Source organism: Rhea pennata, chromosome 3 (genome assembly GCF_028389875.1).
Source record: "Rhea pennata isolate bPtePen1 chromosome 3, bPtePen1.pri, whole genome shotgun sequence".
Classification (NCBI taxonomy): Eukaryota; Metazoa; Chordata; class Aves; order Rheiformes; family Rheidae; genus Rhea; species Rhea pennata.
In genome coordinates this window covers 126,810,185-126,823,739 of record NC_084665.1, presented here as the reverse complement: position 1 = coordinate 126,823,739, position 13,555 = coordinate 126,810,185, and the positions used below count along the sequence as shown (strand labels likewise).

The 13,555-nt window shown below is 42.3% G+C and overlaps 1 protein-coding gene across 1 annotated transcript in view; it reads right to left on the bottom strand.

The window, feature by feature from the left end:
* Positions 1 to 302: 302 nt before the first annotated feature.
* The window catches only part of XKR6 (XK related 6), a 209,217-nt gene continuing 195,964 nt past the window's right edge, over positions 303 to 13,555 (bottom strand). Inside the window, exon 3 of the mRNA XM_062573284.1 lies at positions 303 to 3,406. Within this exon, the coding sequence (XP_062429268.1) occupies positions 2,442 to 3,406 (965 nt within the window). The 3' untranslated portion in view covers positions 303 to 2,441. The remainder of the gene's footprint in view (positions 3,407 to 13,555) is intronic.

The window sequence follows — 13,555 nt, the reverse complement described above, 5'->3', positions numbered from 1 at the left end:
TCTCTTTGCATGAAAATGTGACCATCACACTGGTTGTCACCAGAGCCCAGAAACATTTGCCTGAAATGAAGTTTGACTGGGAATTACAGTACCAGTGGCAATTTGGCTTTTTATAAACTTTGCCGTGTGTCTATAGTTTGGCGTGAATAAGTCCTGCTCTCCTTCAAAGAGACAGATACTAGTTAAAAGTTTCCGTTATAAAACAAAACAAAATAAATGAAAAAAGAACCCCAATGTTTTCTTAGAACACTGCAAAGGATCACTGATTGAAAAAAATGTTTCTCTTCAGGTATATTCAGGCGAAGAAAGCATTCAGCTTCTTTAAACTGTTATATAAAATTTGTACTAGTTTCTTTAAATACTATTAGAATTAAAAAAAACCCAACTGATTCCTCAAATAAAAAAAAACATAATCATAATTTAAAAATGTCTCCCCCATGTTGATCTTGTCTTCAGAACAGGTCAACATGGGAGTTTTGCACCCTAGACAGTTACAGTATTTCTGGAATAAAAAATTGCAATTACACACAGAAAATACTACAGTATTCACTTAAAAATAGCTTTTTTTTTGTTGTTGTTGTTATCGCCCTCCCAAGCAGAGGGACGGCGGGATTGAAAAGACGCCCTGAAATGGGAACATTCCTTTAAAGGAGCAATACTCTCGAAAAGGAAAACGCAATTAGGTACACGCGACCTGTGATTTAACTCGAAACAGAGATTTCTACACAGAAACAGAATTCAAGAGGTATGAATGTTCAGACACCCAGCGGATATTTTTTTTTTTTTTTTTTTTTTTTTTTGTGTGTGTGGTTTTTTTTGGAAATGTCAAGACAACCACGAAACCCTTAGCAGACAACCGTCTACGCTTTGCCATTTTCGGCGGTGGCAGAATCTCCTTGCGGTGAGAACGCTAAGCTAAAACCACGATGCTCTCGCTATGCTCTTGAATTTCCTGTGGTGTTGTTTCTTGCCATGTACTTACAGTAGAGGGTGACACAAGACAGTTTTATCAGCAGTTCCCCCAATGTACCGAGTCGAAGAATTCTCAGCTAAATCACAACAACAACATCAACAAAAATACAAAGCACCAAATCATCTCTAGACGTGAGTCAGTTACAGATTATTACCGTTTGAAGAAGTTTTTTTCTTTTTTCTTTTTTTTTTTTAACCCGGTTTTCGTATTTTGTTTTCCTTAAAAAAAGAAAAAAAAAAATCGAAACCCAAAACCCAAAAATGAAACAAAAGGATGCTTTACAATCACTTTAAGGCTTGCACTGAATGAGACATGACAGGTCTTACACGAGATTACAAATAATACATGTATGCCTTTCACAGCCTTAAAATGATACAGTAGGTCAAATTATTTTGCCAGTCACTGATCAAGTATTGTGCCTTTAAATTGACTTGCTTTTTGCTACTATGCTGAGTTTTATTATTACTGAAATATTTATTAGATATATGCAAATCTACTTTAGTATAGCATTTTTGGTATATAATTTTAATGTTTGCAGATTTTTTTTTAATCCAGAAATCAATGTGGCAGGCCTTACTCTGGACTCAGACTGTTGGCATTTACGCCACTGAGGTCAGTGGTGCTTTGGCGTGTGCAGCTGATTGAAACAAGATCAGATACTGTATTACTGTGTTAATCTGGTGCAAATCGACCATTATGCACAGCCCATTTACACGAGGAAAATGCTGATATAGCGGGATCACTTTTATAACATGACTTGGTCAAGGCTTCCAGGCTTGGCCAAATAGTGTTATAAATATATTGCCAAATTATTTACAGACCTGATTTTGTCTTTCAATTGTTTGAAGATCAAACTCCATTGGGGCTGTCTTGGCTTTGCTTTCTTTAGACAATTTTTTTTCTGCTAAATCCAATAAAATGAACGAGATATTTTTCAAATGGTTCTCTCTTTTTGTTGTTGTTGCTCACTTTTTTCTTTTTTTAATCTTAAGTTTTGTATTTCACTTGATTCCTTTTTTTTTTTTTTTTTTCATTTTTTTTCCTGGCATATAATCATCAAAGAGTTTTGCATGAGAAAGGTGACAGTACTTAATGAAACTCAGCACCTAAGGGCATAAGGCAGTTGTAGGTTTGTTTGTTTGTTTTTTATTTTTCAATCAGCACCAATCCCATAAATAATATTCTACACTTGGTGTACGGTATAAAACTGATGTGGAGATGCCTCCTTCTCCACCTGTGAATCCTAGGTGTGGAAGTTGAAATACTGTTTCTTGCGTGTAAAAAACAAAAGAAAAGTTTTTCTTTTTGTTTTTACTTACAAAACATAGAGAATATCTTTTTCTTTTTTTTTTTTTTTTACATACAGCAACCAGAAAGAAAGCTTATCTGAAGGTTTGTGTTTGTTTCATGATTTGTGTTTACCATAAACAAAAATAAGGTCCCCTCTTTTACTTTTGTTTTAAGGAGCTTAAAGTGAAGACTCATATTGTAGCAACTCATATAAGAGAGGTCCATCTCTATACCTAATACCTACAGCTGTGGGGGTGACATACTGGAGGATGTTGATAGTTCTTCTTAACCTCCTGTCTACAAAATGTGCATCCCATGCAGGGTATCTTTTTCTCGGGATGTCAATCTTAATGAGAGGCCCCTCTGGGGGGTAGGGTCGCCCAGATGGAGTAGATGGTACCATTGCTCTCACCTGGAAAACTGGCAAGCAAGTGTCAGCTGTGAGTTCCTCCTGTTGCTCCGTGACCGCTCTGGTGGGCGTAGCCTGGGCCCCCCGGTACCCAGGGGTTTGGGGTGCCATGGGCTCAACATCGGGGGGCAAAGGAATGCCCCAGAGCAGCTCGGCGCAACAGGAGCTGACAAGGATCTTAGCTCTTGGCCCCATGGGATGCAGCACACCATAATATAACAGCATCAAAGCTATCCCAGCAGCAAAGCTAAGAAAGACACAACACAGTGCTGGCACGGCATATGAGTCAGTAGTGTCAGGATCTCTGTAAAAATACCAAAGGAGCGTCAAGGCAGCGTTCTCTGTCAGGACTATAGTGTAATACGCAAACATTCTGTATCGAGTCCGCCCTTCCTTGACATTAAACCAGCAGAAAATGTACACAATCCCTACCACCATGTTGAAGAGGATCTCCTCCCACTTAGACATGCAGAAATCTGTCCCACCATGGATGATCCAGAAAGCCATGGCACACCAATGGACCACTACAAAGATCCCAAAGTAGAGCTGGAAGATGGAAGCAAAGAGAGCAAAAGAAATAACTCGGGATGAGATGGTGAAGAGGCGCCAGAAGAGATGGATGAGGGCCCCTCTGTAGCTCATACTCTTCTTGTCGTCCCTAGAGTCCCGAAGAAGCTTGTGATAGGAGGCTAGCACCCAAGCCAGGGACATCAGGGAGGCCACAGAGGACACACCTGCCGGAAGACACACAGATCCACCGAGTTAGACAGGAGGATTTGTTGAAAACATCATCTGCTCACTAAATTATTGCATCTAGGGCAGGCTCAGTAGCCAAAAGTTTCAACTCACGTCAAGTTCTCCTTACAGTGTAGAGGAGAGAAATACAGCAATATCAGTGTAGGAACTGTAAATGATCCTGCACTCAGGAGTTCTCTGACATAACCTGCATTTGGTACATTATGTTCATATTCACAAGGAGCTGACTTTGCCACCCCAACCGAACTCTTCCCTTCCTCTAGATAAGAAGCAGCCTCTATCCTCATCCTGATTACATCCACAGTTGAGAGTTTGAAATCCAGATCCCATTTAAATGTTACAGCCCAAGGATGAAGGCCACTGTCTACAGAAAGGTATCCATCTCAGACTGCAACATTGCAAGAGCAGGACAACTATACTCCTTGTAAGCTTATGAGTCTTCTTTATTTTAAGATACATTCATACAAGCTACAATCACATTGACTTCTACTTATTCTACTTTGGTCATTGAACGAGAATCCCTGTTTGCATTCACCCTTGTGAAAAATAAGCAGTTGGTCAGTTTTGTCTTTGCCCTGTTGTCACATGCAGAGGAATATATAAATGCAAGGACCAGCAAAACTCGCCATCATCCCCAAATTGTTCCAAAACATAGAACCTGATCCCTGCAGTGACTGTTCCATCCCAAACCACTGGGCTCAGTGCCCCTTCCCACAGCCATGGAAGCTCTGTGGCTCACTCCTCAAACACAGCAAATCCTGTCCTTGCAAACTCATTGCTGCCTGCTAAGCTGTGATTGCACTGCAGCTTGAAACGTTCCCTGCCTGCCAGTCTGGTCTTCTGGATGGACTTGGACCCATGCTGTAGCTGTGTCTCCCGGATGCGCCTCAGACCCATGTTGTAGCCTTGTCTTCAGCCTCATCCCCTTTTACTTAAGACTGGATCTCCTGGAGAGACCTGGCTCATCCCCCTCATTGTTTCTGGGGCTGTTGATGGCCCCCGTTACCAGCACCCGTTCTGCCTGTGGTGTTCAGACCCCATGGGACTGCTCCTGTTGGTGAGGTTACTGCCTGTGCTGGGGTCACCATTGGTTCCCAGCTCATCCTGCTCATGGAGCAGCTGGTCCTTGCTGAGCCCTGGCATGGGGAAAGCACCCCACGGTATTCCTAAGGGATCAGACCTTATCCTCCTACTATGACCAACACTTACACTATTTATTCACTCGAATGGATAAAATAGTGCCCTGTCACACTCTGGGAGTGTGATAATCTTTTAGAAATACAATACCATTGCTTATCCCAAGACTGAATTGAACAACCCAGTGCCCAGAGCATTACAATAAAAACCAATTGACAGATCCCTGTAAAAAATGGCCATCAGCACCTCGTATCTTTGAACCCACTGCTCTTCACTGGCCTATTGTTTTGCAAGTGAGGGAACAAATGATAGACTAAAATATATGTTTGGAAAGCTAACACACTTCGTAGCTATAGTTTGACTGGGACTTTGACAAGGATTTCTTGGGGGGCATCACCTATAAAACCTAAAGAAAATAAATGCTGGTGGTTTCAAGCAAAATAAACAATAATAACAGTCCCCACACTCTGATGTGTAGCAGACGGGAAAATTGGGCCAGCTCTATTTTGTTTTTACTACATTAAGAAAAAGAAAGCAATAGTTGCTGCAGCTGGTCAAGGTTAAAAAAAATGTTTGAAAAATCTTAATTTTCTCTTTTCTTGCTGTCTTTCATAGTTTCCCTGCCTGGGATAGTAGCGGAGTCAGCCTGCCCTCTCCCATCCCTTGGCACCTCTCTCTCTGGGAAGAGACAATGTTTCTGCAGCAGCCTCTGTCCATCTTTCTGCACAGTATCTTTCACTGGGATAAAGCTAATGGCTAGTGGTGGCTTTACTTTAGGCCAGGGGAAAACATAGGGTGGATGTGAAAAGTGGGACAGAGTATCCCTGCTTTTCCTTCAGATCTTGTCTCGGTGGGAGACATGCTGGCTTCTATCCTCCACAAGGATCTGGTTCCGTTGGGGATGGGGCAGAGGTCCAGTGGATCTTCAGACACTGCTCTGGTGACTTCGTCCTCTTCTCTTTGAGGAGTCCACCCAATAGAACGTGGGTTAGATTCCCCCTGTCTTCCCACCTAGCTATGTCTGCAGGAGAGATGCTGGAGAAGGTGGTCGGGAAGTGGGTGGCAGACCACCATCTCTGCCTCTTGCTGAAATCCTCCCAGTCATTTCTACATCAGTCAGGGGGAGATGACCAGAACGACATGCTCCTACCAAGGTAAACTGGCTATGGGAGACAGGGACACTCCCCTAGCATGTAGTCCTGGTTTGCCCAGATCTGTCCTGCAGTCCAAGTCCAAACTAACCCCATCAAAACTATGCCTCTCTGCAGCATTTACCAGCCCACAGCATTTTTCTGAATACCTTGGCTCTTGTGCTCACACGAGTACACGAGCATTTCAGACTGAATTTAAAAAGCAAACTGCTAAGTTCAGTGGCTTCATCAAAGCTTTAGGCCACTGACCTTAAGAAAGCCATAACGTTGTCCAGGTTCTGAGTCCTCAACTATTGATAAACGTTTGTATATAGGACTTGGGGGACTCGGTAATAGATGGAAACTTCTGAAAGTGTATAACACTACTTCAAATAGATGTAGATTAGTTTTTTTTTTTAATCTACCTGATATTTTGGTAGATATGATTAGCAGTTTTTGAAGATGGGGCAAGGCCTCATAATAAGTGCTGCTGTGTGTCTAACTACCCTGCTTGCTGCAATATCTTCTAGCTATACAGTTTCAAAACTTTCCATGCCTAACAGAAAAAGATGTCATGCATTCCTTATTTTAGTGTTGTTACACTAGAAATTTGTACGGCATCAGATGTACCTGTATACTGAAATTCATGCTATGCCATTCTACAAGAGACAGATATGTCACAGTGGCTTAAAAATGTTTCTATTGGGTTCTTTTATTGCAGTACAGAAAGAGGAATAAAATATACCAGAAACAAAAGCCCAGTATACACATAAAGGCTTTTCCCACTTTAACTTTTTCAATGAAGAAACCTACACTAATCACACTCTTTGCTGCAAATTGCTTAAGCAGGCTGACAGTATGTGCATTGAGTCACTCGCATTGCATGTACCATGCCTGCTGCTAGTCATCTGAACATCTCCTCGAGATGACAGGGAACAGCAAACACCTCCAGAAAGTGATTCATCCTGTCCTAAGATCCATGTGTGGGACAGGGTGGTGACTCACACTCTTCAGATGATGGTCTCTATCCTCTGACAGGGGAGCAAGGGGACTTGTCAACACCAGCAGTCAGGCGACGTGAGTCCTACCTTTCAAAACAGTTCTTTGCTTCCACATTAGCATTAAGATCTGAGGGGAGAAATGAATTATTTCTAGACACTTTGACATATTCCTACCACTGTTTAACAACTCTTGAGTCTTGGCCCAATGTGACTCTTGGCATCTTTGTGACAAACAAGATCTGACCTTACTGTCAAGGCAGAAGCAACCAGTAGGTTCATACCAACAGCTACCATGGAGCAGGATGAGGATTTCCCCAATACTGCTTACTGTGCTACCACAGAAACGATTCCTCAGCTATTTTGTTCAGACCTAAATTATATCCATACTTTGGCCCTTGTCATCAAGGCCATTAGTTTCTCCATTCCCATCTTGCCCTGTTACTTCCAGCCTGTGTCTTCTTCATACAGTGCATAATTCTCAAACTATGAGATAAATTGTTCCTTTCTTTTCCACTTTTTCCCAGGCCTTATTTCTAAAACAGCTACAGAGATTTCTCCTATTATAACTAGAACAGAAAGTCATGCTAAGTTAGATCATATAGCAAGTATATTTTTTATTTTTATTTTTGCACATGGTGACTGATGCACCTTCATCTAGTGTGAGTGGGTTTTAGCTCTCTTCCAAAGTTTGTTTTATCAAATATGGGTTGGGGTTGGTCTAAAAATGAAGTCACTTCAAAAACCCACTCCCATTCCTCCCTCTCTGTGCTTAGTCTTGCGAGTAGAAAATATCTGTCATGCACAACTGTGCCTATGCAGGCACTCTCAGGCTAGCTGGATATCTGCTGCCGTTGGGACTGGAAGCCCTACAGCTGCATCTCACAGGCTGTAACCAGCACCATTGAGGACTAAAGCCCATGTGTCTTGAATTAGTCTCCTAGCTCCCTGTAGGAACATGCCCTGGAAAGAGATCTCATACACTCAGCTTGGTGAAGAATAGCTAGATATTGCCCCTATTTGACAGATGAGGCACTAAGATAAAAGGATTTAGTCAAGGTCTCATATGATATCGATGCTAAAGCAGGAAATAGCCCTTCTTCATATCAGAGAGAACTGAGCTAAGAAATTTCAAACAGGATTCAATCCTAAGGTAGAGAGCCACCTCGACATGTCTAGAGGTGGGTGTCCTAGAGTCTATGGGTGAGTAATGTTTCTTATTCTACTCAGAAGAGAATTAAGGCTTAACGCAATCACAACAGACAGGAATCTAACACCATATAAGATGCTCTAGGATGTTCAAGATCTCTGTGTGGGGCTAGCAGATGTGACAAACTTGCACACGGGAGATGGACACATTTCTAAGCTTGGAGCTGGAGTGAGGCAAGGTACCCTAGATGTCTCAAATAGCACTAGACAGAAGTCAACCAAATTGTTTTCTTAGTTACTACAGCCAGCAGAACCACAGTTGTACACAGAGAGGTGTCCACTTCAGGGTGAACAGAGTCACTCTCTAGACTCCCTTGGCTGCATTGCTTCTCCATTGATTACAAGGGGAGCTTGGACACTCACATCACATGGAGATAACTCCACTGGAGACACCTTCACTTAATGTCTGAATCTGGAGCTGAATTCACCCATCATCTTGAACTGCCTTGGGCCAGGCAATGATGACCTCTTGGCTTAGTAATACTGCTTCTCTCAGGGGAACATAACAGACCATCCGCACATCCGGTAAAAATAATTGGCATGGAGATTAAAGAACAATAAATAATAAAGAGATATGAGAGGCCAGTAGGAAATAAGGCAACTGTATAAAAGGCCAAACTTTCTCAGAAAAGGTTTGGACCAAAGAATAGGGTCTCTGAGGAAGAGAAATAAGACCCATTGCTTGGAATCAGGAAAATATGAGTGAACCAGACCTACATGATGTATGTAGGTAGTGATTTGATATCAGAGGAGAGGTGCATGAACCACTCTGAGTGCAAGGGAAAGTCCTGGAGCCTCACAGAAGCTCATACGGGCAGGGTGAGCATCAGATTATTGTGGTTTTTCATCTCCAGTTCCTACTGATGGCCCAGAAAAAGAAATAGTCATCCCAGGAATGTAATGAAGCTCTCTGAAAAATCCACATCCACAAGAAAAACAAGCTAATGATTACCCTTAAATGGCTGTTGTTTTTAGAGCCCATAGATGTGCAGGAATAAAAACAGCACATGGAAAGCCACTCCACTCTATCCAGCCTGTTCACACTATGCAATTATGCGCGGCTTTACAACTAGTCTAATAAAAATTATAGACAAATCACAAAAAAAAGAACAATATTTAAATTGAACAACATGTCCACTTTGCCCTTACTCTCAGTGTTGGTCTACTGAAGAGAGAGAATTTTCATTAGGACTATGCACAAAGTTTTCATAAAGAACCCAGCTGCTGGGTTATTTGAGGTAAATAATTTGAATGCATTTACCGTAGCATATTCCTCAAGTATTTACTGTGTGTCTGCCCCTTTAAAGCTAAAAATGGTTTTCTATTTCTTTTTTTAATTTAATTCTCCTGAAGACAATTCTAAAAAAAAAAAATGGGAATACCCCAACATTTCTCCTGGGTGAGCTGGACACCACAGTGAGAATTCAGTGTGACATGCACCCTTCCATCAACCACTGTGCGATGGAAGCACTTGCATCATGTAAACTGCTATGTCTCAATTACTACTCATCACTTGCTGCTGTTCAGGCCTCTGTGCTGTGAACCCTGTTATCATGTTTTTCCCTTTGGGTGGCATGTTCATCCCTAAAGCTCACTATGAATCTAGGAACAGGTTTTCATTCTAATGCACACAAAGTGAAAACATAACTATATAAAAGAAATTGAGCTAAATTCTCCTCTTGTAGGAACACTGCCTGAAAGTTGCTCTCCCTTACTTTTTATCTGTTATTCTTTATTTGTCACAATAAGAGGTCAGAATCAGACTCCAGGTCTATTTTTCATCTGTTCCTGTTTGAGTTTGATGTTCGATCGTACTTTCCTTTTTCTTTTTTTTCCATGAGAGGGAATAACTTTGGTTTTCTTTCATTCTTCCTCATTGCTTTTTACTTTGAACAAGGAAGAATACAGAACATTAGCAGCAAATAAATGATACTGGGTCTGTATAGACTTTTTGCCATTGATTTTCCTCATAGGACTTTGGAACACCCCTAACCAGTTTCCGCAGCATCACATGAGCCCCTTCAGGCAAGTGGGTGCTCTTGCACCTATGCTGAGCATTACTCAAGAGGCTGACCCAGGAAAGGTCCAGCCACATCTCAGTGCCATCTATTCCTACAGTCATCTCCCATGCTGCTGGTGCTTTGTGGGTGCTTATGAAACCAAGGCTAAAAGGTGAGATGCATATAACTTAGTTTTTTCAAACTTTTATGTTCTCTTGGTTGCTTTTAATGGAAAGAATGGGGTCAATCAAGAAAAACAGGAATCTCCTCAGGGGTTGACTCATCTCACACGTCTCAGACAGCAAAACATGAGTCAAATCACCTTTTTGGAGGGTCTGCCTCCACCCAGTGACTACAAAGGGAGTTAACTTCAATTAGACAATTTAAGATGAAGGTTAAGCTGTCTAAGATGAAATCAGAGAGCTGATTAGTGAGGTGAGTGAACCCAGTCCTTGAGACAGCTGAGGGATCTGTTTGCCTCCTGGGAATGGCTGGGAAAAGATGAGGATTTCAAACAGTTCCTTGAGATAAAATGGTCTCCATCTGTCATGAGAGTGTTAGTCTACACGGTGGTCTGCTTCTAGATATAAGAGTGCCAGTTTACATCTGTACTCTACTCAATGCTGGAGTGACCAGGGATGAAAAAACAGACGTTGACACTGGGAAGAGATGTGACTTGAACCTGGATTTTTCACTGCTTGCACCAATGTCCTGACCCTAGCTCAGCTTTCATGAAGAAAACGTTATTTTGTTGCAATTTGGGCAGGAGGTGAGTTTCAAATCCCCAGCATCTGCCATGGAGTGGGACTGTCCCTTCCCACTTGTCAAGGAGCTGCTTTGAGGCCTGCCCCGAGGAGTAACTATGGCCTTGTTCTCCGCCGGCCTTGAAACGCCCAGGACATAGCCTCACCAGTCAGTAGGAAACAGAAAGCCACTGATGACTGTTTCAGAAAGATAGGAAGCAAAGGCAAGTAATTCACCTAAGGGACTGATTTCCAACTAGGTCTGAGCAACAAGAGGTTCTACCACAGAATCCACTGGGACTTCCTGATGTGACAAGGCTTTCTTTGGGTTTCTATACAGGACAGTTTACATCCAGCCTAGCACACAAATAGCTCTTCCATATTAGTCCAGAGGAACATCCGTGTTCTGAGACTTTTATTGTGAGACTGCAAAAGTCCATAGAAAGCCAGTTTCAGAACAGTGGGAGTTGCCCTCCTGGGCAACCAGGCCAGTAAAGGCTGGATCAAGTCCTGAAATGTGAATACTTCCTACAACCTTCTCCTTTCCCTTAATTAAGATGACTGTAAATGTCCTCACTGACCCCAGAAATTTTGGATTCCTTTTTAGTTTTCCCTCAGTCTTTGCCTTAGCACCGCCTTGTGGAGCCGAGCTCCACAGATTCACTATGCATTGTGTTTCAAAAGGATTTGCTTTTCTCCCCTTTCATCCTTTGCCTTTCAGTTGTCCTGAATGCTCTTTTTTTCTCTACTGCTAGAAGAGGTGACTGGCTGCATTCATCTGATCTGTTCTGACGTTATCTCAGATACCTCGGTCAGGTCTCCTCTTGTTCTTCTCCTCTGTGAACTCAGAAGCTGCCCAACTGGCTCAGGCCCTGAGGGCATCCATTCTTGTATCCTCCCCTGCATGTAAGCCAGCAACTGGTCCTTCTGTGGGAGCCAAACAAAAATGGGATATTCTATCCTCTGATTTGAATTGTCCTTGAATACAGACGGTGATATGCCAGATCTCCTGCTGAAAATATTTGCTATCACCTGCTATGTAAGGATTGGCAAACCTTCTCCCAGTTTTGAAATACTTCTTAATGAAGAGCATCCTTGAGCCATGCACCTCAATGTTTATTCCACTCTATCAGAGGTGCCTGAGACACGGGATGAGTTGTCTTCTTGAGTTGATGAGTTGTCCCTCGCTCTCTGCACTGACACTATCAAGATCATGGATGACTAAACTGAAATGACTAAACTAGTAGAAGTGAGCGAGATGAAAAGCATCCTGAAAAACAGTGTTGTGACATCCACCAAATTCCCAGCAACCTCCTGATGGGACAAGTGTGCTGTGACCAGGACATACCTGAGTTGCATTTTCCTGAACAGTAAGACAGTTACCAGCATCCTCAAGAAAGTGTTAGCCGAAAGAATCTCCCTGCTATGTCAATGAGAAGAAGGCAGATCTTGACAGGTTTTTTTAGGCACACAGGCATGTATGTAGACTCATAGGCATGTAAGTTCACCATTTACTTGCCATTAATAGCCCTTTCCTGGGATGTGGAGCACAGGTACTTCAGTTTTTACCTATTTATACAGGCAAAAAAGCTGCTGACACCCCTACACAGCTGATGAATTTCTAGCAGGACTTAGCTGAAGCTGAAATCTCAGTCCTTATACATAGATTCTGAAAGCAAGCCTCACTTAGCTAACCAAGATATTTGATCCTGTACAGGGGCTCTGCATCAGATATAGCTCATTAAAAAGCCAGCAGAGAGATGAAAGACAGGCTAGTATATAGGAACTCAGGTCTTTAGAGAGCCTGGGTCACTGTGACTGTGTCTGAACTAGCAAACAGAACAGTGCTAGGATTATCCACCGACCAGGAGCCCAACTGGCAGAGGCTGGACGGTCCATACTATTAAATTCTCTCAGACTTCAAAAGAGAACAGCTGTATCCAATATACCTTTTGCGAATGGTTCCTGGCATATTCTAACTCATTTTCCCATGCCTAGGAAAGTTTTGTGAAAGGGGCAGATGTCAGTTGATGGTGTTTCCAACTGGGATAGATGCTACTATCACTTAAATTGAGCTTCTGCATTCATGTAGCCTGATAACTCACTCCTACAGCAGTGAAGACTCAGCTTATTTTACAGAAGTGCCAGTATCTCTCCAGGATCTCCCCACAATGCCCCAGTGCATCCCCCCCCCAATGCATCCTCAAAAAGGCATGCTGAATCTCATACAGATAGAGCTGCAACATGACTCAAGCAGCAGATCAACACCGATGACTGTGTGTGTCTCTGCCTCCTAACACCACACATACAAGAATAAATGATGGTCCAGTCTGAGCCCTGGTCTAAATTAATCCAGACACCAATTACCTGGGATAATTCTCCAGTAGAAATGTGCTGGGAGAGCAGCAGCCGTGATTTCCTGAGGACAGTTAAGGTTGTTTGGAAAGAGAGAGAGCTCTCTTCAATATGTATCTATTTTTGTTAAAGGTTGTATGAACTGCCACTGTACTTAGAGTGAGATACCCTCATCACTGTAATTATAGTCTTCATTTATATTCCTGTTAATCTGAATGTCTTTAACCACTATCTCAGAATCACACTGAAAAAAAAAATCCCTAGAAGTGAACAGCCACAGAAAAGAGGACTTGAAGCTCCTTGGGAGATCCCAAGAGAATTCACATGAAATGCTCACGATGTCCTGGCAATATCTCCAACAACGATAAGATCTAAATCTATGCATGCAAAACAAAATACCTCTTTGTAGGCAATTTTACAGAGCAATAGAGTCTACCACAGAAACTTAGTTCAACCTGAAAGGAACACAGACAACTGGGAAGCGTAGAAGTTATCTCTATGGATTTTCATTGCTTATTGCTTATTGTACTTTCTGGTTCCCTATTGAACTTAGTC